At 41.9% G+C, this 23959-nt stretch overlaps 1 protein-coding gene across 9 annotated transcripts in view; it reads left to right on the plus strand.

The window, feature by feature from the left end:
* Window positions 1–23959, plus strand: part of pard3ba (par-3 family cell polarity regulator beta a) — a 163752-nt gene that overhangs the window by 27970 nt on the left and 111823 nt on the right. For 5 of the 9 annotated variants that reach the window (XM_067583567.1, XM_067583571.1, XM_067583572.1 and 2 more), the window contains 5 exons: window positions 1984–2164; window positions 10952–11067; window positions 17232–17314; window positions 21697–21783; window positions 22000–22125. In XM_067583567.1, coding sequence (XP_067439668.1) covers window positions 1984–2164; window positions 10952–11067; window positions 17232–17314; window positions 21697–21783; window positions 22000–22125 — 593 coding nt within the window. Of the gene's footprint in view, window positions 1–1983; window positions 2165–6439; window positions 6444–10951; window positions 11068–17231; window positions 17315–21696; window positions 21784–21999; window positions 22126–23959 lie in introns of those variants that run through there. The other 4 variants (XM_067583569.1, XM_067583570.1, XM_067583566.1 and 1 more) reach the window with 2 other exon arrangements.

The raw sequence follows: 23959 nt of genomic DNA on the forward strand, positions 1-23959 counted from the left end.
ACTAAAACTACTAGATACCAAGGGGGGGGAAGGGAGAAATCTATTTCATTTTTATATATATATATTTTTGTAATTAAGGCTTCATGTAACGTTAAATTTTTCATTTAAATTATCAATCGTGTTTTTATTTGTCAGATTTTTGATGCTCTAGATTGAATTTTCAACGAGGATACCAGGCCTTTGATTGGATGTCCCCTTAAATTGAAGGGTTATGGGTTACAGAGTACATTATAGAAAGTCCCCATCAATACTGAATTACAGTGACTCCAGTTTTCAATGCTTCAACTTGTTCTAAACTGAGAAATATATGATTCATTTTGTTGATACTGTGTGTTTGATTGAGTGATGAGTGGAAGCAGCAGGGCGGCCTTCATCAGCATCACTCTCCGGCTGTGTCAGCCACAAAAACAAACTCTCCGAAAAAGCAAATCATCACCACCCTTCCGCACATTAAAAGAAGTTGCTGTTGTTGTTGTTGTTGTTGTTCAGAACGGATAAATCTTTCTGAGGGGGAAACTGTGTCTTCGTACGTGCTCGCCGCTGCGTGCGTGCGTGCGCACATCACATTACTGCTCCGAGACGTCTTCTTTTGATTGATGCTGTCAGCGAGTTTGGAGAAAAGAGACGGAGGCTCGGGAGGGAAGGAGATAAGGAGGGAAAGAGGAAAGCAGATAAAGAAGAGAGAAAGAGCTTGAGAAGCATCCATCAAGCGGCGCAATCAGATTGTTTTCCTGGCGTTCGGTCTTTCTTTTTCTCTCTTCTCTGCATCTGCCAGACACTCAGTTCCTCATCTTTCCTTTCACTCCCTCTCTTAAATGCTCACACACGTGCACACACACACACACACACACACGAATGCATTAGATGAATCTCTTTGCATTGGCGTTGGCCAGGTGTCATGAGGATATTGAATCACGGGAGGTTGAGGTGAGAGGCGGCGTCACGGTGTGATGGATGATGCATATTTCGCCTTCTCCTCCTCCTCCGTGCTTATTGTTCACAGACACGTAAGCACACAGGCGCGCGCACACACACACACACACAAACATCCTCCGCGCTTCTTTGTTGTTAATTGACGTCCTCCACTCGTCTGTTGTTTTTATTTCCTTCCCTCGTTCCATTGCAGTTATTGCTTTTCATTAAGTGGTCGTTTCCTTCGCCAGCAGCTTCTAATGAGAGCGTCACGCCGCCACGCGCCCATTTATCAAACCATGTACCCGCAATGGAACGATCCTGCAGTCATCACACACACACACACACACACACACACACACACACACCTCTTCCCCTTCGCTCTATCTGCCATCATGTCCCTGTCTCAATTAGGATTGTTTGTCGTCCTCCGGCCCTCCATCCCCTGTTCATTTGGCCACCCCGTCTCATTGTGGCAGCCGTGTCATTGTGTTTGACAGCTTCTCATTCTCGTGTCAGATCTCATTTGAGTGCTAATTTCATACATACGCACCTCACCTCGTCTCGCCTCGACGCGTGCGTTAACTCTTCTGAAGCGGCCTCTGCCGAATTGTTGGTCAGGTTTTCCTCCTTTGTTCAAAAAGGGAAAAAAAAAAAAAAAAGTCTTTGTGTTGCTGAAGTGGCATCTGCCGGCGTGTGTTATATACGCTGTAAGAGGTTTGAGGGCGAATGAGCTGTGAATCCAGCTCTGTTTGCTCTCCTTACACACACACACACACACACATCTGCACACTTGGCAGAATGAAGCAGGTTGCATCCCCACTGTTGGCAAGATAAATCACATAAAAGCCTCGCTGTGATCATGGCACAGTGGAGACACTATATAACCTAGCTGCCTGCTCGTGTGTGTGTGTGTGTGTTTGCAGCTCGTTTGTATGCCAGAAATCACATTGTTTAGACTGTCACGCTTCTTGAGGAAAGCTTGTTCCTTTCAGATTGTGTTCGCATGATGTTTAATATTCATAATATTTAGGAACACAGTGTGACTGTGTGTGTGTGTGTCTCTTCCAGCTGGTGGCGGTGTTCGACGATGTCCAGCGCACGAGACAGCCAGACAGTCCCAGAGACAACATGTCCAACGGCTACTCCAGTGCCGCCCCCAGCCCGGAGCCCCTCCACTACTATTCCCACCTGCATCCCCAGGAACCAATGAGAGGGGAGATTGAAGTCAACGAGGCCATCCTCAAAGGCAGTATGTCATCTTCATCTCATGACAAAGCATTTATCACTCAATTAGAGCTGATATTAACTTATTAGAATTCAATATTCCTCTTCTGGGTAATATGAGATATTTTGTTGTGTAGGACAACACAGATATTGCAGCTTTAAATGCAAGAAAATCTCAAAAAAAAAAAAAACACCAGAGAAACTAAAGTAATGCTCAATCAACACTTTCACTTTTTTTTTTTTTTGCACGTGTGACAAATGAGGCAGCAGGAGGTGTATATGTGTCTGCATGTGAGAGCAAGAGACAGTCTGAAAATACATTTGTAAAACAGCTGTGAGCTGAATTTAGTGCGTAAAGAGAGATTTTTTGGCCTGTAACTCGATGGCGTGTGAAAACAGATGCAAGCGTTGACGCAGCGTCGTCTCCTGTCGTCCTCACCTAATGTTTCCTCACTTCAATTCGCTCTTGTTTTCATACGTAACTCACACCGAGAGCCACCGACGGCACATCTGGGTACTTATTTATATAACGGATTGACGAGACGACCGCCTACCGCTACATTAATCCACACAAATCGGTTACTAAATTAACAAAATTGTGCTTTACATTAATTATTTAATTACAAAAACTTAAAAAAAGGAAATAGTCGAGGCTTTGGCTGAACGACATGATGAATGCTCCTGAGATAGTAAATATCTTGATAAATTCATGTTTACCTAATTATGTTTTTTGTCATTTTATAGTCTGACCAACGTCTCAGGCTGACATGCATGTAATGAGTGTGTGACTCTCATTATCCCACTTAGACACATTCTGTGCCTCCTGTTGCACACTTTAAGTAACGTTGTCTTTTAGGATCTGACTGTGCTGTCAGCATGACTGTCAGCAAGTGGACAGACAGGCGAATGATGATGAAATAATTAAGAAAAAAAAGGTTCAAAATATCATTAGGGTGATGTCATTTCTCTCACTGAAAGGTAGAGAAAGAGTGAAATGTCAGTGTGAGAATGTGTAGTGTTTTACATTATGCAGATGTTCTAGAAACACTCCTGACAAGCTGATTTTTATTTTTTTCTAAGATGCAAAGCCTTCATCCTCTCCTCTCTCTTCCATCTCACTACCACAACTCTTTTTATTTAATTTGTTGCCAATATCCCATTTCTATCCTCCTCTTTCTCCCTCTCCTTTAAAAAAAAAAAAAAAAAAAAAATCAAAATAAAAGTCCGCCTCCTCCTGTTCTGTTTGCCTTGCATTTGCATGTATTTGTTTGGCATTTAGCTGTTGCTTTTATCCAGAGCCATTCAACTGAACGCAGTAGTAGAAAAGCTTCAATTCCTACGGTGATGAGTCAGTTGCAGAGAGCGCGTGTAGCTGCAACAACTAATCCTTTGTCTTTACAATGATCATGTGTGATATAAAAGTGCCGCAGTAAGATATATGTGTTTTCATGTAAGTATTTTCATCTTGTTTTTCCTCTGATCTGTCCTGCTCTTGTTCTATATATATATATATATATATATTATATATATATATATATATAAAATACTTGAGCGATTCCTGGAGGGAAATTTTGTTTTTACTCGCGGAGTCAGGGTCAACTTCAAAAAACATTTCAGGGGTAGTTAGGAGTTCAGTGATAGTGATCAAACAGGGCATATGCAGTTGCACTTGATGTATTTTCCTAGCAGTCAGTAAACAGTTACTGGGTCATGATGTATTTCTAGTGGGGAAACATCATCATAAGACTAGGCAGTCAGAAGCCTGAGGGAGCCTATCTGCTCTGTCTAGGCTACCTTCTGTCTGCCTATAAATACATCTCACTGTAAATAATCTAGAGCACGACTTCTGTCTGTACATGTCATCTGTTTCTCTTTCACTGCCTTGTAATGAAATATTTTTTGAGTGACAAGCAACAAAGTTAAAGACAAAGAAAGAAAAGATTAAATGAGCCTGCATGTGATTCAACAAGGGTCTGACTAATCACTGGGCGGCTATGTCACCCTTTCATTTCCCTCTCTCCATCTGTTGAGGAACAGTGTGACCCTCAAACACACACACACACACATATACACATATACACCTGCCCTTTGCCATCCCTCTGCCTGTTTTCACCCAATGCCCCATTATCTGCCCCCTCTCCTCTCCACTCAGTCATATCTTGCCTACTCTACTATTCAGCTTCAACCACCTGCCATCCAGCTCACCACCCGGCACCCTAGACCCTGACCCATCACCCCCCGCCCCGACTTGATACCTCCTATTTACCCCCCACCCCTTCCCATCCTTCCCTACTCTCCCAGACTCTGCATGGCTTCCGCCTCTAACTAGATTAGCACTGTAGCCTGTTAGCATGCTCAGGGTCCAACCGAGCTTGAATGGACTAATTCCAGCCCCCCCCCTTAATACACCCGCTCCACCCCGTTTTTAACCCAGTGGGACCTCTTCCTTCCCCCACTCTCTAGCCCCCCCCCCTCATCCTGCTCTCCAGCCCTGTTGAACCCTGACTAACTTAGTTATGATGTGACCCTGTGACGCCCCTCATATAGAGCCAGACTGATACAATAAGGCTGCTTTTGTCATCGGGACACACACGCACACACACACGTACACACATGTGATGACAAAAGAACCCCAGCATGCAAGTTAAACAACTCAACACACCCAAAACTAGTCATCCATCCACTGCGGGAAGGTCTCGAGGGGGGGGAAGTGTGTGTCTGCGAGTGTTTTCTCTGCCTTTTTGCTGTAAAAAGATTGGTTGTTTAACCGGGTGTTACATCACATCTAGTATGCGGATTATTCGGGGTAACATCACTTCTCGAGTCTGTGACAAAGTGATGGGAAGGAGACAGTCAGACCTGGTAGAGAGATGTGCAATGCACAAGATTTTAAGATTTTGTAGTGTCAAAATTTGAAGATTTTGGCAGCTGTGTAGGTTTATTTTTCAAAACTTCTCGCAATTAGCCTTTATTTATTAGCTTTCATTCAGTACATTTACATGCAATCACGAAATATTTTTATCTTAACAACATCATTGAACTAGGGTTGCAACTATTCATTATTTTCTAATCTAACTAATTAGTTGTTTGGTCTATAAAATGTCAGAAAATTGTCGATCACTGTTGCAGCTCTAGATTGAACCCTTCTTCTTCCCAGTCTAACCAGTCCTACATATAATATTTGAATCAGCGCAACTTACTTGTCTCAGCAACAGCAGTTTTTCCGTTGTCATCAATCGAGGCACATTTGTGATTTTAAACTATACCGATAAAACTGACTTGGCACGTGAAGCACATACTAAATGTGTCATTACGACAGTAGGAGTAGTATCTTGAATAGTCAAGGTTCAGTAGCCAAGGTTTCCCCATCCAGGAAGTAAATGTGATGATTCTCTGAAGAGTTGATGCATGTCGCCTCTGGGAGATAGGGAAAGGATGTTTCTTGACAGGTGTCAACCTGTGATGAAGCTCGTCAAGACTTCGCCAGTGTGCAGGATTATTGTATATAGAAAAGCAATGAATGCAAAACAACACTAGATAAAGGCAAAACTGGCTGGCAGATTATTGTACCACAGCTGTCATATACTGTGTATAAACACTTGGTTATCAAAGTGAAATTAAGGTCAAAATCAGAGTAAACATAACTTTATTAATGTGTCATGTGTAAAACTTCTGCTAATGTGCCAACAAACAAAAGTGAGTTCCCCGGAGGCGGTGAGGCTGGAGGGGATAATAAGATGTGTCACATAGGCTACAACGCATCCTTCCTGACATCTGTCAACAAATAATGTTAACTGAGGTTACTGGGAAAATTTGGTTACTGCAAGCGATGTGAATGCTTAAATCACACTATGACCATAACCTGATTTTTCCCAATAATCTGGTTATAGTGTGCATGTAATCGCGCTGTGTGGTGGTGGACAGGACAAGAAGTAATTCAGCAATCAGTCAGGCATCAAAGTGTTTGTGTGTCAGGTTGGGCCAGTTGTTTGAACAGGGTGATTGGACTTCACACTGCCCCAGTGGGATGATTAGACCTGCATTGATCCGCTGCTACATGGACATACACATATACACACACACACACACACACACACACACTTCTAGGAAGAGAGTCCTTATCACATCATCCCATGAGCAGCCTGAGCCTGGCTGCTGTATCGATTGCCAGAGAAACAAGACCACCCTGGTGGCTACACACACACACACACACACACACACACAAATATAAATATACACAGAAGCGGTGTCAGTGTTCATAATAAACGTACACATGCATGCTTGCACGTGCAAACTCAAAGGCAAACAAATGCTCACACACTGATTAATGTGTGTACTTAGACACACACACACACACACACAGTCAAAGACAGTCAGACAGAAACATGATGCATCCTTGTTTTCATCCTGCCCTGGCAGTGAACTAGCACTGCAGCTTTACAGGACTTTCTCAGAACTGAAAACAAGAGGAAATTCTCAAAATAAACCTCTGTGTTCCCAGAATTGCATAAGCAACCTCGTTAGGCAGAGAGCCGCAGATGGAGAGTCGGAGGCAGATAAACACAGAACTGGCAAAGTTCACAAGGCCTCTTCAGGTCTCTCCAATTACACAAATCTCAGCGGAAAGATAAGGGATGAACATAACTTGGGTGTGTTTCAAAGTGTTAGCATTTGTTTTTTTGGCCTGTTAAGTGGTCACAGAGATGAGTTTGGTGGGTGGGGTCTATTTTAAAGTTGCAGAGTACCTTGTGGCTTTGGGGCGCACGGTTCTGTCAAATTAGCAAACCTAAAATACATCCAGAGCTTTAGTGCTTCCACCCCTTTTGGCAGGAGAGTGCATGTTCAAGTCAGAAAATGTCTGTGATCTTAAAATATATATAAAAAAAAATTGTGAGTAGAGTGCATGAATGAATTTTAGTTCCTGAGGGCTACAGATGCCACGCTGCTTTAAGACTGACTTTTACACTGAGTCAGTATTTTTATCATTAAATCAAATGAGAGACCTCTTTTAGATCAGAAACAGTTTAGTTTTTGCAAAAAGCCAATTATTTAAAGTAAATGATTTCTTCTCTAGTTATGTAATAATTAATTTTTAAGGATCTGAAAATGTAAGGTAGGTTTTATTGCACGCAATCCGGTCTATTCAATCACCGGTTCTTATAAAAGTGTAACTTTACCAGATATATGAAGAAACTCATGGGTGAAGCCTGACTTACATCAGTGTGGAAGAGAGGTGCTGACACATTAGCAGTCGCTCGCTTTATTTATGATTTAGTTGGGCGTCTTTTTATTGCCTTGGCAGAGTAGCGGAGGATTATTCATCAGGTCTCTAAATCTAGATGTCACCAAGTCAGTTTGATGAGGTTGTATACAGATATATGCTGCTATTGTTTAGGCATGTAAACAACCGAGCAGCTTAAGTCCGTTTCTAACAAACCAGTCACCTTTGATTAGTAATTCCTCCGAGGCAATCTTGTTTATGACCGTCCAAACGGCGGTTGACCTAAGAGAGTTAAAACTGTCACTCTCATCAATATCTGCGACCCCACTGACACGGATTGACCCGCTTGAAGTCACTACAGGTCAGAGGTCAATGCTAGTGACCCTCAGGTTCCTTCACATGGCTGGAACAGGCGGCCGATGCTCTAAGTGGTGGGAGGATTGATGGAGGCAGATTTGACTGCGATGGATAAATGGAGGAGGATTTATGGGGCTGAGCGCTGGGTAATGGACCCTGACTGTGACCATGGAGCGGCCTTGGTCACTTCACAAAGTCGCATAATTGACATTGTGGTGAAGTATAAGTGTGTGTGTGTGGTGTCATGTGTGAGGTTTGGTAGTGATGCAGCCTATTTGTAGAGCTCATTTAGAAAATCCATTACAGCCACTTTGGAAATAAGTCGTTTCTTACAGTTCATCATTCAGAAGCTGTAAAATCTAGAGGATCCATTCTTTTAAAGTGCTGTTATTTAGTCCAGCTGTCCTCGCAGTTTGATTTAATGTTTTGCAGTTTATCACTCTGTAAGAGGAGGTGCCAACTTTTTTCCCCACTTGCTGGGTCTCTCACTTTCTATTCACTTCTTTAGTATTTTGTTCAGCAGGCCTGCTTCGAAACACATTTTGTTTGAGTGTTAGCCGTTACCTTTTTAAAACCTGAAACATGCTCTCTCTTCAGTGTACATGTTGGTGTGTATTTTTATCTGCACTCACTTTCCTTGAATTTACCAGACAGGTGGGTATGGGAGGGTAAAAACCATCCATTAAGTTTTATTGCTTTCTTAACATGGCCTTTCTAAACTTGTAAACTTTACCATGTGCTGCTCTTGGACAATGTGAAGAAGTAAAAATAGCGCTCTCTGAAGTTGCACAATTTGAATGAAAGCAATAGTGTACAAATACAATGTTTAGCTTAAAACACTTTATCTTAAAGTAACCTCATAAACCACACAGCATCTTAAGTGGTGACGCAAGCTGAAACATTTAAAGGTGCAGTATGTAGGATTTAGTGGCATCCAGCAGTGAGGTTGCAAATTGCAACCCAATGAATACCCCTCCCCTCAGCCTCCCCCTCCAAGCATGTAGAAGGACCCTACGGTGGCTGAGAACTGTGAAAGGCCCTCTCTAGAGCCAGTGTTTGGTTTGTCCTTTCTGGGCTACTGTAGAAACATGGCAGCCTCCATTAATAGGACCCGCTCCCGATGTAGATGTAAAGGGCTTGTTCTAATGTGACAAAAACACAACAATTCTTATTTTCAGGTGATTATACACTCATTGAAACATACTTATGGATATTATATTATGTTTCTGCCAAGTCTGTTCAGCTAGATGCCACTAAATTCTACACACTGCGCCTTTAAGTAGCAACATAACCCACATTCTTTTCAAATTTTATATTTTGTGCTACCTTAACATTTTGCTATTCATTTGCAACTCCATTTCTTTATTTTCCTCCAGACCTTTTTTTTTTCTTAACTCTGTTTGTGGTTTGAATTTGAGTGGCAAAGATTTAGAAGATTTATGCGCTCCAATTGAAACATTTTCAACTGCTGCGGACATGTCTTCGCCTCAGTCGGCGCTGCCTTGGGCAAATTTGCGTCTTTTTATGTATTCTTGCTGCCTCTGCAATTCACTTAACACAGGGACCCATTTTATAACATTGAATATATCTGCAGATAGTATTTGACCTATTTTAGATGCACATAAGATTAATGGTTAATTGAATGCAGAAAACAGAAGCCATTGATACTTTGGAGAGCTGCCTGATGTATTTTTCTGATGTCTGCTTTTTTTTTTCTGGATGTTTGCGTTAAATCAAAGCACATTTCATTACCGCAAATCATATTGTTTTTCTGTGTGGTTTCTGCTTAACATTTCTACATGAATTCTGCTTCTCTAAATCACATCAGGCCACTTTTCTGTTGATTTCCTCCAATAAAGCAAAGAGAAAAATCAGTAACTGAATACAAGAGAAATTTAAAAGAAGCAAACATTTTGAAACATTTTATGCTTTTCAACACTTTTGAAACCCCTCACATCAGTGATAGTGAGTCAGCATTGTGCTGGGAAGGTAGGGGGAGAAAAAAAAAAGTGTGAAACAAAGACAGATGGAGGGTGAGACTGGGACTGGTGACAATAATTTATTGTAATTAATGCAAATTATTAGACAAACATGAACACAACATTGGATGAGCGAACATGTGGAGATTGTTTGAGGCAGAAAGGATATTTGTGGGGATGGTTGGAATGATCATTTTTCATCTGTCTACAATCACAAACCGCAAACACACACCGTGACCCTTGCCAATTCCTTCTTTCCTACTTGTTCTCCTCCTTTGCTCTCTCTATTCCGACCACGTTAGACCAGGACCCTGTCACTGACCCTCCAAAGAGAGATTGATTACAGGAAAGGAGAGAATTTTGTTTGCCTCCCCTTTCTGCGTCTCTCAGTTTTCTTGCTTGGCGCTCCCCTCCCTCCTCCTGTGTCAATATCTTTCAGCTCTCTCCTTCTCTTTTTGTTTATCTCACACTTTCTCCTTTTTTCTCTCCCCTGTCTTTATTTTCTCCTCTGTCGAGTCAAATTTGAAAACACCCCGGTACGGGTTTTACATCCACAAATACCCTGTCTGCTCCCTCTGGGGTGGATATTAAAAGCAAGAGGCAGCACAAAGGTCCAAATTAGATTCTTTTGAATTGTTTTATTGTGGATTCAGACCTGCCCATGTTACCTCTCCCTCTCCCAGCTCCTTTGGGCTGTGGGGAAGGGTTGTGGTAAGTGTGTGTGTTTTAGGGGGGTGTGTAGGCAACAGCTGGTCGTATGAAAATGTACACTGTGGGTGGGTGTGGGGTTTGGGCGTTTTTGCTGGAAGGATGGGGAGGTGGTTGATCAACTCTCAGGATCTGAGAGTCATTCTAAAACCAATGTAAGCCTCTCAGGTTCAGGATTACAATGTCTTAAATATACATTTCTCTCATCATGCAGTGATGAATCAGCATTTTTTTTTTTTTTTGAGCTACCAGGGATTCGTTGAACCCTTTGAACCTCCCTGATGCTCATTTCAATAAAAGGCAGTCCAGCTGCTTGATGTGGAAGTTGCCAAAAGAAAAAAGAAAACAGTCTTCCCTCTTTTCTCTCCACCTTCTCCCGTGATCTTTAGTGCGTTTGGAGTTTAAGAAATCAAATACAATATGATTTCTTTGCGAAGTGTAACAAATAAAAGAAATCACACTGTCATACCAGCAAATTATGCAAGTGAACTGACTGACATCACCTCTCTCTCCTTTTCTCTCCGTCTCCATCTCTTTCTCTTCCCAGACACACCTCTGTTAGTGAGAAGCAGCAGTGACTCAGCTTTGGCCCCGCCCTTTGAGGTTACAGCCACGCCCCCACCCGACGACCATGGCAGCGGGTCTCCTGAACCGGTGAGCATTGTAAGTGTTTCATAAATATTGGATTTTTATCAGATAAGGATGCCAGTAATGTACATCAGACATTTTCTACGCCAATTTGTTGTTTGAAAAATTGATTTCCTCCCCAGTTTCATTGCTTTTAGACATAAAGAGGCTTATTTTTCTAGCAAAAATCTGACTTAAACGCTCAGATTTTCCAGTGAGTGAACTTGTCCCATTCAAAAAGTTGCTCAGGAGAAGCAAAATGTCTTAACTGAAGCAATAAAAGGAAAAAAAGAGTTGAAAAATGTAAAAGAAAGTAAATAAATAACTAATGGAGAGATGAACAAATTACATTTCCCATTATACTCCTGGTGTGTGCCATTCCCTTTGAAGACAAAGAGAGAAAACCATTCCTCTTGTGGTCCAGCTCCACGCCCCAGGCTTTACTTTCAAAGGGTCGGCTTTTCAAGTGCTCTCCGTCTTTTCGAAACAGGCCGCCATTAAGGAGGACTTTGTTTGCTGCATTTTCTCATCCCTCTATGGGTGACTGTGTGTGTGTGCGTGCGTGCGTGTGTGTGTGTGTGTGTGTGTGTGTGGTGGATGGAGGCTGTGTGAGGTCACACTACTCTGTGTATTTGTGTGAGGGGAAACTCAGGTACGGAGAGGGACTCCTGTTGTTTACCCCTGCTGTGTTCGGCACAGCGGTGACTAAGCAGAACTCAGGCATCAGCGGGCGGCGAGTAAACACGATGACGAAGCTCATATTTCTTGTCCAAAAAACGTCAGACCTCATCCCCTTCAAACCGCACGACCCGGCCAGAGTGAATAGGCTCATTATAGATGATTTAAAAGATCCACTTACAGTAACCCACATCTCTCAGCTGCCTGACAGATGAGGCCCGGACCTCAGACCTCATCAGCCTCATTTAAACCCAGTTTTGCTCTGTAACTCACTGGTAAATGTTGCTACAGTATCTCATTGTTTTTGTCTTTTTACAGTGTTTTACAGTAATTTCTGCTTAATTAGATGGTGAATAAACCTAAACCACAGTGTTTATCATCTTTTTTTTCACAATGAAATGAACTTTCTTTATACTGCCGTACCAGTTTTAGCCTTTTTAGCGACGTGTCTCTGTGAATGGCAGTATTGGATGGATTACTATGAAATTTGACACAGACTCTCATGGTCCCTACAGGATAAATCTCAATGATTTTGGTGATCCTGTGACTTTTCCCAGTAGTGTTAGCATGAGGTTGAAATTTGTGGTTTTGAGTGAACTGTCTCAACAACTACTGGATGGATTGGTGTTAAATTTGGTGCAGTCATTTATTTTCACTATAACCACTTTGGCGATCTCCTGATATTTAATTTAGCATCACCATCAGGTCAGATTTTTGATTTGTCCATTTCTTTGGTTTTTGACCGAATACCTGCGAAACAAATGACATTACATCAGCCTCATCTCTATGTGTGTTCAATGCTGATTAGCAGACGCTAGCATGCTAATAGACTAAACTAAGATGGTGAACATAGTTAACATTATACTTGCTAAACATAAGCATGTTAGCATTATCATTGTGAGCATGTTAGAATGCTTACGTTAGCATTTAGCTCAGGTACAACCTCACAGAGCCGGTAATGTGGCTTTAAACTCTTAATCTTGTTAATTCATTAGTAAAGAAAATGGTTAGTAGTTCATGCAATTGCACCTCAGATGTCATTTTTTTAATGACAGTCCTTTAGTTGAAGGAATACATGTGCCTTTACTTGTTGGGAAAACTCTCCATCCTACTGATCAACTGGATAATATAAAATAGCCATCCAACTGATTTGAAAAGGTGCAGGCAGCAATATTGACTTCATAGGTGACAATTGTTTGTTTACAAGTAATCTAATCTGAGAAATCTGATCAAGACTGTTTGGACTGTATAACCTACATACTGTATGACACATATGAGAACAAAGAATCTTTGTAGCCTTGTAGTGTGTGTGTGTGTGTGTCCGTGCCTCTGTCTGTGTGTATGTGTGTGTAAGACTAGGAAGTCACAGCTCTTGGGGCATATTGAGTCCTGGGCCTGATGGACTTCCATAGATCAATACACTTATCACTTCGTTCTCACTCATCCTCACTGTACTGCTCCTCTGCAAACCCCCCTTATCTCCATACATTCATTCACTCGCGCACACACACTTAAAAGTAACACACACTCACACACACACGTGTCCTTTTTTGTCTTGGAGGAGGTATTGAAAGCTAGATAAAGTGTAATTAAGGCTGATACAGTGATAAATATGCGCCCTGCCCCTTTAATTGATTTTACCGCCTGCTTTGGTGAAGGCCAAGGTTGGCCCACTTCTTCTCTGCTTTTGATTCACATTTATTCTATGCACATACCTCTCTTAGTCTTTCTTTCTCTCTTTATCAGAAGAGCTAATGAAAGTTGCAAAAGGCTGAGCAGTGCTAAACATGCAGTCGGCCCTTTAATTGATTTGGACTCCCAGCCATTTTTGAAGCTAATAAATGAGACATTTAATGCTACCCGCTAACTGCAGTAGCTGCTGAATTCTTTTTCTCTCGTTCCTCTTAATCCCATCACTCTCCTTTTTTTTCCTCGTTACGTTTCCTCTCTTTTCTCTCCCGCTCCCTCGCTCTGCCTCCCACATTTTTTGGCTGATTTTCAACACCTCGAGGTGCAGTGATGCAATACATGTTAACACAGCAGAAAGTCGGACTTTAATATGTTACACTCTGTCCCGTGTTAATGTATCCTTCAGTTGCGATGTAAAAAGCTGACACCTTAACTAACTGAATTAAATTGTGCTGTTTTTCTGTGTGTGTGCAGTGTGTTTGTTGTTAGTAGTTCAATGTATCTGTGTGTCTGTTCCTCGAGGGTTGCACCGCATTTGTGTGTATCTAAGTTTGTGTTTTCTACAAGTACATAGGTGAAAGTGTGTGAGCGCAGCAGTCAGCTGACGTGATGGATATGACGAAGGGTCAAAGAGCACTGGCTAGTGCACCGAAGCTGTGATCCTGCAGTGAATATACATACACACACATACACACGCACACTATTTTTCAGCCGCCTGACGTGTAACAGATGACTACAGCACTCAGAGGAAATACACAAAAGAGACGCACACCTCATTACTCATCCGTCTGACAACAACCACACACACTCAAAACACCTCATCTCTCATATATCTGCACACCGCCCCGTCACTCACACATACCTCAGACTGCACACAGCACCCAAAAACACACGGATGGAAGTGTGCAACGCAATAACAGAGCAGAGAACATGTTAGTTGTGCTTAAACAGGTTTTCAAACAGGTTTCACAAACGATTTGAGCGTTTGACCACAAAGCATGCCGCATTCAAATCACAGCGCGATGAAATAGATTGTAAAATAAAACAACTTCAAATTGTGTTTCAAATTAAAATGCGCTCAATTTCACTGGAAAACTGCAGTCGAAACATTTGAAACAGCTTACATATCTCCAAATTTTGATTCTTAGGAGCTTTTGTGATGTACTCATATGGGAGTTACACTTTAAATTGAAGCACTAAAAGAAGTTCAAGTGGCAGCTGAAAGTGTTGAAGTGTAATGAATGTTGCTCCACTTATTTGAGGTCTCCGCTGCCTCACGTCTGTGGTAAACTAGCCAGTGAGTCCTCAGATATGTCGTCTTTTCGGTGTTGTGATTATCTGATTAGCTGGCTTTGCTCGCTACTCCATTTTTATTTAGTAGCTTAGTTTACTGAGCTGCGATAGGTCGAGCTGATCACAAGGTAAACCACTTCAAACGGTCTGTCATGCTTATAGACTGTACATCCTGAGATCAAACAGGTCATTACAGTTCGAATATTTAATTTTTTTCTCCGTGTTTGAACGAAAGTTGGAATTTTCAAATAAAAAGTGACGCTGATAACGGGAGTCGTGAGTGTCAGCAGATTAATAAGTGCTGACAGAAGATATTGTCAGTTCAAGTGCGAGTTCAAGTATAAGCACTGACAGGAGCTGAAGTGTCAATCGATGTGTAAGCACAAGTTGGAGTAAAGTGTCAGTTGAACCAGTAGTAGTAGTCTGGTAGGGATGAATATTGTTGTTGTATTTTTTTATGCTTTACTTTTGTCTCTACCTTACCTTGAGGAATACAAACACCTTTCTCTACTAATCCATTTATTTCCACATAGCAAAGAAGTTAACGTTAAGTTCAAGTACAAGCAGATGCTCAAGAATTTTGCCTTGTCTAAAATTTTATTCAGTTTTATTTGATTCAAATCAGGAACTATGTGATCAAAGAATGCAGAAATCTGACCAGATATTCAGTGCTACTGTAGCTTTTGGCATTTGACAATCTTTAATTCTTGAAGTTACACATTTCAGTCAGCACCAAACAAATATTGAAGTTTGATACGCAGCCCTATAGACACTGGTTGTACTACTTGCGCTTGTAATATCAAAAGTAGTACTACACTACTGTTAGTAACACTAGTAGTTATGTAGTCACACAGGTAGTGGCAGTAACTGAACTGAGGCATCCATCACCAAAAGAAGCTAAACATTTTGAAATTCATATAAACTTCCCAGGTAAGTGTATGTGGACGTTGGAGTGTATAAAAGCATCTGTTATAATAATAATCTTAAAGACATAAAATTGAGTGTTTGAGTGTTTTGAATTGAGCGCAGTAATACAAACAACCCTGCAAACGTGATCTTCCATATATGATGCATCTAAGGTAAAGATTTCATCGTTTCACAGACAAAAGCGGCAATCTGACGTTCTTGGAGAGACGGGGACGGCAGTAAACGTTTCTTCTTTGTGTGTTGAGATACAAGCGGCGAGCCTGGCGAGCTGATTGGCTGAGCACAGCATGGCTCCCGAAGAGGAAAGCTGCTGTTTTTATGTCTCGATAAACAGGAGTGCTCTCAATCAGGGATTAGATTCACACTGGGCATTATGGCGTGATCCCTTAATTTTAAAGCATTTAAAAAAAAAAAGGCAGGTTTGTTTATGTGTGTGTGTGTGTGTGTACGTCCCCACATATGCCATATCTTACGTAATACATGTACTATACTTGTAGTGAAGCAAAAATACACGGGCAGTAATTCACTTTCACGGTACATTTCTTGTAAAACTCGATGTACAACAAGTACAAGTGTGTTTTTCAAGTGTGTGTATACATGTGTTCACTTCTACTCCTTGGCAGCCTTGTGTTCCCAAAGGCTATGTGTCAGTACCTGACTCTGCAGCTGTATGTATGTACTGTAGTGGGAGAAGCCTGTCGTGCTTGTGTGTGTGTGTTAGCTAATGGCGTTGCGGGAAGATGCACAGCAACAATGGAGCCTCCAGCTCGTCTTTCTGCCCCCGCACACACATACGCTCCATTGTGGGGTAATCTCACACTGCCCAGATAAGTGGGTCACTATTTGTGCAAGCAGCATATGTGTGTGTGTGTGTTCATAAATACCATATTTTTATATTCGCAGCTCCACAGAGTCGATATGTGGAGGTAATATTTGCAGGAAGTGTATGTATGAGGGTGTGTGCGTGTTATAATGCATATATTTACTCTGTGTGTGACAGGGGGGTCCACTGGGGAGATGGGTGTGGTTGAGGAGGGGGGAGTTGTTGCTAAGTAGCGGGCTGGTGGGCGGGAGCTTTTTAACCATTAGTACTGGTGACACAATGAAAGTGACAAGCCAGAAGGACCTAATTGCACCCTTCTTGTCTTAAGCGATTTGGGGCTATTTCTCTCTCCCACCCCTCGAGTGTGTTTGAGCGTCTTGCAACAGTTTGACGCTTTTCTTTCTTTCCACATTTGTCTCTCCCTCCTTCGTTTTTATACGTTTGCCCCGGGGTTGTTGATTTTGCCGACTTAAATATAGAGCCTTTGCCTGACACAGGGCAGGGATGGAGGGAGGGGGGAGGGAGAGGTAGATAGATAGAAATATACATAGACAGAGTGAAGGAAGGACAGCGGCGCGTGGTAGGGAGCTCAGCGTCCGGCGGTCTTTCTCTCTCTTCGCTGTCTCGCAAAGGTGATTGATGGTGGCGTTGAATTGTTTAACTAATTGACGACAGGCCTCCTCGAATTTGCTGGCTGACTGTTTGTTTTTGTATCTATGTAAAACTGTTTATTTGTCACTGCAGCTATATCCACCGTGTTGACTTCTTCTTTCTTTTTTTTTTTTCACAGGAAATCAACCATGTACTGAAAGGAGCTCTGGACCGACTGCACACAGACGACAAACCTGCCAGCATGAGCCAGGTTAACTTCAGGTAAGAGTGTGTGTGTGCAGGTGTGTGTGTGTGTGTGTGTGCGCGTGTGCGCGTTACTTAATGTCTTTGTGGCAGCAGACATATCAGAGCTTCATAGTATGGTGCAGTGATGGAGACTAGGATTAACACTCTAGTCTTTGTTTGACAGACTGACATACTGACTGGATTAAACCGTCCCATTATGTGGTGGGTGGGAGAGTCTCTCTTATTGATGTGAGCTGGAACAGAGATGGGTTTTGACCAGGAGTTGGAGGGAAATTCCTCCACCTCTTTAACTCCTTAGATTAGACATGAGGAGCAGTGTTGACGCTCACTATTGCAAGGTTTGTCTTGTACTGTTTGACCATAAGCTAACTTGTTTTGTATGGCAGATTTTATACAGGTTTAAAGTACTTTCCATAAGATATAGAGACTAAAAGATAATCAGTGACATGAACAAGAACCTCAAAGAGAGACTAAAAGAAAAAACCAAGAGAAAAATGTCTTTCAGCAACTTTTCACATCAGATGTTTCTTTATTATCTGATACAGTAGCCCTGCTTATCCTGACAATGACAACATTCAGTATAGTTGTATCTATATTTGATACCAATAAGAAACTTTCAGAGGCAGATAAATAGAAGAAGTACAAAAACATAGTTTTGGAAGTGGGGCTCATATCATCTACCAGGGGGGGACCCAAAAATACCCAGAAGCCATCGATAGCACAAGAGTAGTTATGGGATTTGCTGGTAGGTAGTGTAAGCCTGCAGCTCAGTGAAACTAAAATTGGGACTGAAAGGGAGAAGATTCGCCACCGTGGAAGAAACGCAGAAGGCTCTGGACACAGTGATAAAGATGACTACAGGAAATGTTTGCAGAAATGGGGGAAGCACTCGGACAAGTGTATCGCATCTCAGTGAGAGTACTTTGAAAAGTACTACTGAGAGACTTATAAAGACAGTTTTTTTTTTTTTAATAAACTATTCCAGGGATTTCTGGGTCCCTCCTCGTTTACTGTCACAATTTCCCAGAGCACAAGGTGACTTCTTCAAATGTCCTATTTGTCCAAAATAGTCAGAAACTCAAAGATATTCAATTTACAACAGAAAAAAATAGCAAATTCTTACATTGGAGAAGCTGAAATCAGAAAGTTTTTGCTTGATAACTGACTTTGATAAGGACTTTTTAATTAAATTTCTGTCAGTCAACTACTCAATTCATCACTTAATCACTTCAGCACTAGTAAAGAGTAGTGTACGTGTGCCTGTATATGTCTGAAAGCGGACCCGTCGAAGCATGACTCACTTGTCAAGAGTGTGTGTGTGTGTGAGCGCATGTGCGTACAGGTGAATGAGCATACTGTACGTGGGCGTGCGCAGACACCTCACCATGGCAACCTCCACCTTTTTTGTTTCTGGGCATGTCACTCGCAGACCCTCTGGCATGATAGGAGTTTTATCTTCATTTTCCCCAGGCTGTCAGTCAGGCGGTAACCATGGCAACAATTAACCCCCCGCCGTCACAGCTCTTCACCTGTCTTAGTCCAGCAAGCCTGCGACAAGAGCGCAGAGAATTTTTGCGACGTCCTCTGCGGCCGACCGATTTTTCCGATTTAAAAAAAAAAAAAAAAAAAAAAATAGTTCTTTCAAAAATAACTCCGGGAGCTCAGGAGAAAGACTTGGCTCGAGTGACAGATGGTGATTTTTCAGCATTTTACAGTACAGTGGTGTCTTGACAGCACTATGATACAATGGAGGCACGGCTCTCACAGATAGTTTGCCATGGTAACAGATGGTTGGCAGTTGAGGAAGCCACGGTGAGCGAGCGAGGGCACATTTTCAGCGAGTCCCGGCCGCGAGTTTGTTAGGCACTCGGCCTCCGTTGATGTAGAGGAAGTCAACCAAGAGTGGGAGCTCCATCTGTCTCACTCCTCGTTGCTCTTTTCATCCGTCCCACTGTCCCTCGCCTCTCTCTCCCTCTCCCTCCCTCCCTCTCTCTCTCTCCCCCCCCCCCAGTGGAGTGACTGTGTTTGTTTGTGTTTGTGTCAGTGGGATGCTAAAATGGGTGAGCGGAGCTATTCTGCATATTAGCGTGCGGCTCTAACAAGCTGCGGCTGCCTCTGATGAGCTTGTTTGTGCCGCCGTTTGTTTTTTAGATGAATGTAAATGGGCCGAAGCTGTGTGTGTGTATGTGTGTGTGTGTATGTGTGTTTATACCACCTACACTGTGCGAACACACATCATTCAGAGCTGGATTTGTACCTGTGTGCATGAATGTGTGTATCCTGTCCCGGCCTGATTTGTTTTTAAAAAGTGAATTCAAAGAGTCATACGTGTGTGTTTTGTGCAATTCATGGCTTGTGCACACGTGTAATTTAGATGTAACTGTGTTCTCTAATAGATGTAGATTTGATGCATGTGTGTATTTGTGAATTCAATTTGGAGGAATGTGACTGATGGTGTTTGTGAGGATGCGGTAGACGTAGCAATAAGAATGTAAATTGGCTGTGTGTGTGTGTGAGTGTACAGTACATGTGTGACCCTGGCAGAGGTTAACGAGAGCCGGGTGACAGTGACAGAGGAGTGTATTATAATGATCCCAGCTAGTCCTTGGGCTTGTGTACGCTTTACATAGCACATAAACCCTGAACTTCAGTGCTTTTGTTCTCAGACTTGCTTCCTTTTTTTTCTTGAACCCCAGCAAGACATCTCATCACTTCTTTTTCTCCCTGCATTGTAGCTTTCTAAAAGCTATGCTGGCAAACCCTGGAGGAAAAAAAAAAAACACCCCTCATATTTTTGGCCTCCATCTGAGATTGCTTTTTTGGACTGTTCTTTATTACTTCCTCTCATTCAGTGCAGAGGCTGACAGAATGTCTTGGATGGGATCTGAAAATGCAAGAAATGAGAGGCGTTCTTTTGAGGACACTTAAACTGAAGTGGCTGGTTCACATGTAGATCAAGTCTGTTGAACCAGAAGCAAAGCATTCACAGTGACACATGTTCATCAGTCGTGGACTTGGTGTCACCTTGTTTACTGCAACTGATCTCCTGAGTCCAGAGTGCTGCTGTCCATCTGGACTTCAACCTCCTCACATTTACATGCACCACTTCTCCATTCCTGGACTTAGACATATTCTCACTTACTAACTAAACACTGACAAGTTTTTGATGATTTTTAGCTCTTGTTCTCATGGAAGTTAAATGTATTTATTGTTAGTCGCTCTGGGCAAAAGCACAAGCTAAATTAATGTAATGTATTATTCAGTCTTAACATTTAGATGAACATTTCTTAGAAAGTTACACTTCTTTTTTGTAGTAATGAGTCAGTATTTTTTTAATTAAGGCAAAATGAGACTGTCTCTTCTACTGTGCAATAAAAACATGACTTTTAAACATAGTGGATTCTTTTTGGAGACATTTTCTTTCTCCTGGTAGCTGTTTTCACTTTCTTTTAACTGTCTGAAGTCAAAGTTTTCATCGGCAGCTTATTCCCATATTTTTATTGCTCATAACATGGACATTACTGTACGTTACATCAATTTGGCAGACACTTTTGTCCAAAGGGACTTAGAATATTTCCCTACACACATCGGGAGCAATTTGGGGTAACTCATGACTCAAGAAAAAATGATTTTTACACTCATTTCTCAATTTACAGTGATCTGAATCCCTGAAGCATTAAAACTTAGCCGACACACACCAGTCTAATATTGCTTTAATGATGACAGAAACGATCCGTATATGTAGTATTAAAACATACAGACAGTGATGGTGGTCTCCTGTGATCTTCCTCTACCACGCCTCCATCATGCAGGTCCCCCCCCCCCCCCGTCCAATATCAAAAGCAGCCCCCTTTTCCTCTTTATCTTCTAGCAGTGTTGTCCTTGTTTATGTGCTGTTAAAAGCCAGAGTTCAGGCCTGCGCAGAGATTATTAGAGAAGCTCGTTCTGTTTCATCTCTACCTGCCCCTCTATCTGTCTTTCTCTTTTATCTCATGCTCTCTTCTTTTGTCCACCGGCTAGATTGGGTGGTTTGAGAAGCAGGTAGATAAAGGCTGAAGTAGCCACCTGTGTCCCAGTCTCTCTCTCTCTCTTTCTCTCTCTCTCACACACACAGATACACACACACACACATTTTTCTGATGTTTGGCAGGACTACCTGTAAACTAATTTGTATCCCTATCTGTGTAGCCCGGAGGAAAAATGCAAATGGATTTTGAAGCGCTTGCACATAGAAAGGTTGGAAGTGTGTGTGTGTGTGTGTGTGTAAAGCTGTGTATTACAGTATCTGTGTTTTTATGATTTTCTACACAACATTGTGCAGCCCCTTATTTATAATATCTTTTCAGATGTCTGTGTGTGTGTGTGTATTTGACTGTAAATGTGTGTTTTGTTGACAGCACCCACACAAGGACAGTGGATTTTCAAGGCGACAAGGGGCCTCTGGGTATCCATGTCGTCCCCTACTGCTCCTCTCTTAGTGGACGGTAAGCACACACACACACACACAGAGATACACACATAGATACACACTCTTCCTGCCAAAACCACTTGTAATCAATCAGACATTCTTAAGGAAAGGCAGATGGCAATGTTGACTCATAGAAATGCAAAGCGTTGGCATGTAATCATATATATGTTTTACATCCATGAATTCATATGAACTCTCCACCGTGTGTGTGTGTGTGTGTGTGTGTCGGAAGGATGCTGGGCCTCCTCATTAAAGACATCGAGGAAAACAGCCGCTCCAAGAGAGAGAATCTCTTCCAGCAGGACGAGTGTATCGTCGAAATCAACGACACGCCACTCCAGGACAAGACATTCGCACAGTAAGTACTCTGAGGGGTGGATGAGCGGGAGGGTGTGTGTGTGTGTGTGTACGTGTGCAAATAAGTTGCATGGATATAATAGCAAAACACAAAAAACAGATGAATAAAACCCCAAGTATGGCTGTGGTTTGATGGCATTTTATCAAAACTACCTGTTGCAATATCTATTTTTTTGTCCCACACCTAATAACTAACTGAATTTTATGTTTGTCTAATTAATTAATCGACTAATCATTGCAGCTGTAGTTTAAAACAGACAATGAGGGCTGTTCCTGTTTAATGAATTCACTTCTTGACTCCTTGACTGTCTGGACTGTCCAACATAAAAAGGTGAATAATAGTTCAGTTCCTGTCCTCTCATTGATGCTCCCCTTGGAGAAACGGTGTTCTCTCAGAATACAGATCTTGCATCATTCTGCCTTCAGTGTATTATAATTTTAGTCTGTTTGACAAAAACCTGAGCACACCCACACACTGCAGAAACAGCAGCAGCAGCAGCAGGTGGTGGCTGGCAGTGGGCTAAAGACAGTAAGACATAAGACAGGCCCGTTTCTGAGTTAATAAACTTAATGAACTCCTACATTTCTTTGTGTGTTCCTATTTTTTTTCATTTAGGAGCACATGTACTCCTTGGGAACAAAGTTAGGGTGGAACCCTGCTAAGACACACATCCGGTCGTTGAGGAAGAGCAATCGAGTGCAGATTCATACATTTATATATATCATACATTTATAAAAACCTGTGAATCGAGCTTTGGGTCATGCTTCAACATGCTGAAAACTGACGGCATGCTCAGAGTATCACGTCCGGAGACCTGAAGGGAATTTTTGTGCAATCTCAAAAATGAGCTCGATTCATTGACGATACAATAGTATTAACAGAAGACCACTCAGGCCAAAATGTTACCAAGGCAATGGATCAGGCGAGACATAAAACTACAGCTTTTACATAGAATAGAGAAAACACTTTAGGTTTTCAAAATATCAAGCTCACATTGGTCGTTGATATTGTTGAGAGAAAATATTCATTTCAATGTGTGAAAAGGAGTTCTAAACATATGATATATATAAATCAAATACAGTTTCAGAGCACACTCCAGGTCAATGACCTTTGTTGTCTGTTGGTCTGTCTCTTGACTGACTTAATTTAGCATCCATATATCTGCTGTGTGATTGAAAGCTCTGGGAAAAGGTATTCAGTGGAACTAGTATAAGTGTTTGTCACGACCTGCCTCCTCCAAATGCTGGATTATTCTCAGGACTATTAAGTAGATAAAATATTGATATTTTACTGTATGCATTAATATTTCATTGGGAGATTTTCCTGAAATATCCATCAGAAAAAGACTCATTGTTTGTCTTACAAAACCACAAAAACACTAATCCACTCATGGTCGTAGAGTGGTTCATCGCTCTCTAACAAACAAGCTTTGGCCGAGTACAGACACCAGCCTCGCAGAGAGCACAGTAACCAAACAACGGCAAAGTTTCATTCTGGCATTTCAGCAAGTTATTTAATTGCAAATTAACGATATAATCTGCCACTAGCGATGTTTATCATTTCAACTGATAAAAGTGGTCAAAAACGGTCAGCACCAGCAGCTCTGGTCTTTGCTAATACATGCAAACAATAAGAAAGTGAGGAGAGATAAAAGATTTATCTGTATTTCTTTATGCATCTGTCGGGGATGTGATTAGAAACTAAAACAAAAGCCCCAAAAAGCTGAAAAATAGTCTTCTTTGTTTTTGTGTGTGTGTGTGTACTCCCACTCACTCACCACCACTGTAGCAAGATACCTCACCTGTCACTTACTTTGCATCCTCTATCAGCCAAA

Source organism: Thunnus thynnus, chromosome 24 (genome assembly GCF_963924715.1).
Source record: "Thunnus thynnus chromosome 24, fThuThy2.1, whole genome shotgun sequence".
Taxonomy (NCBI): domain Eukaryota; kingdom Metazoa; phylum Chordata; class Actinopteri; order Scombriformes; family Scombridae; genus Thunnus; species Thunnus thynnus.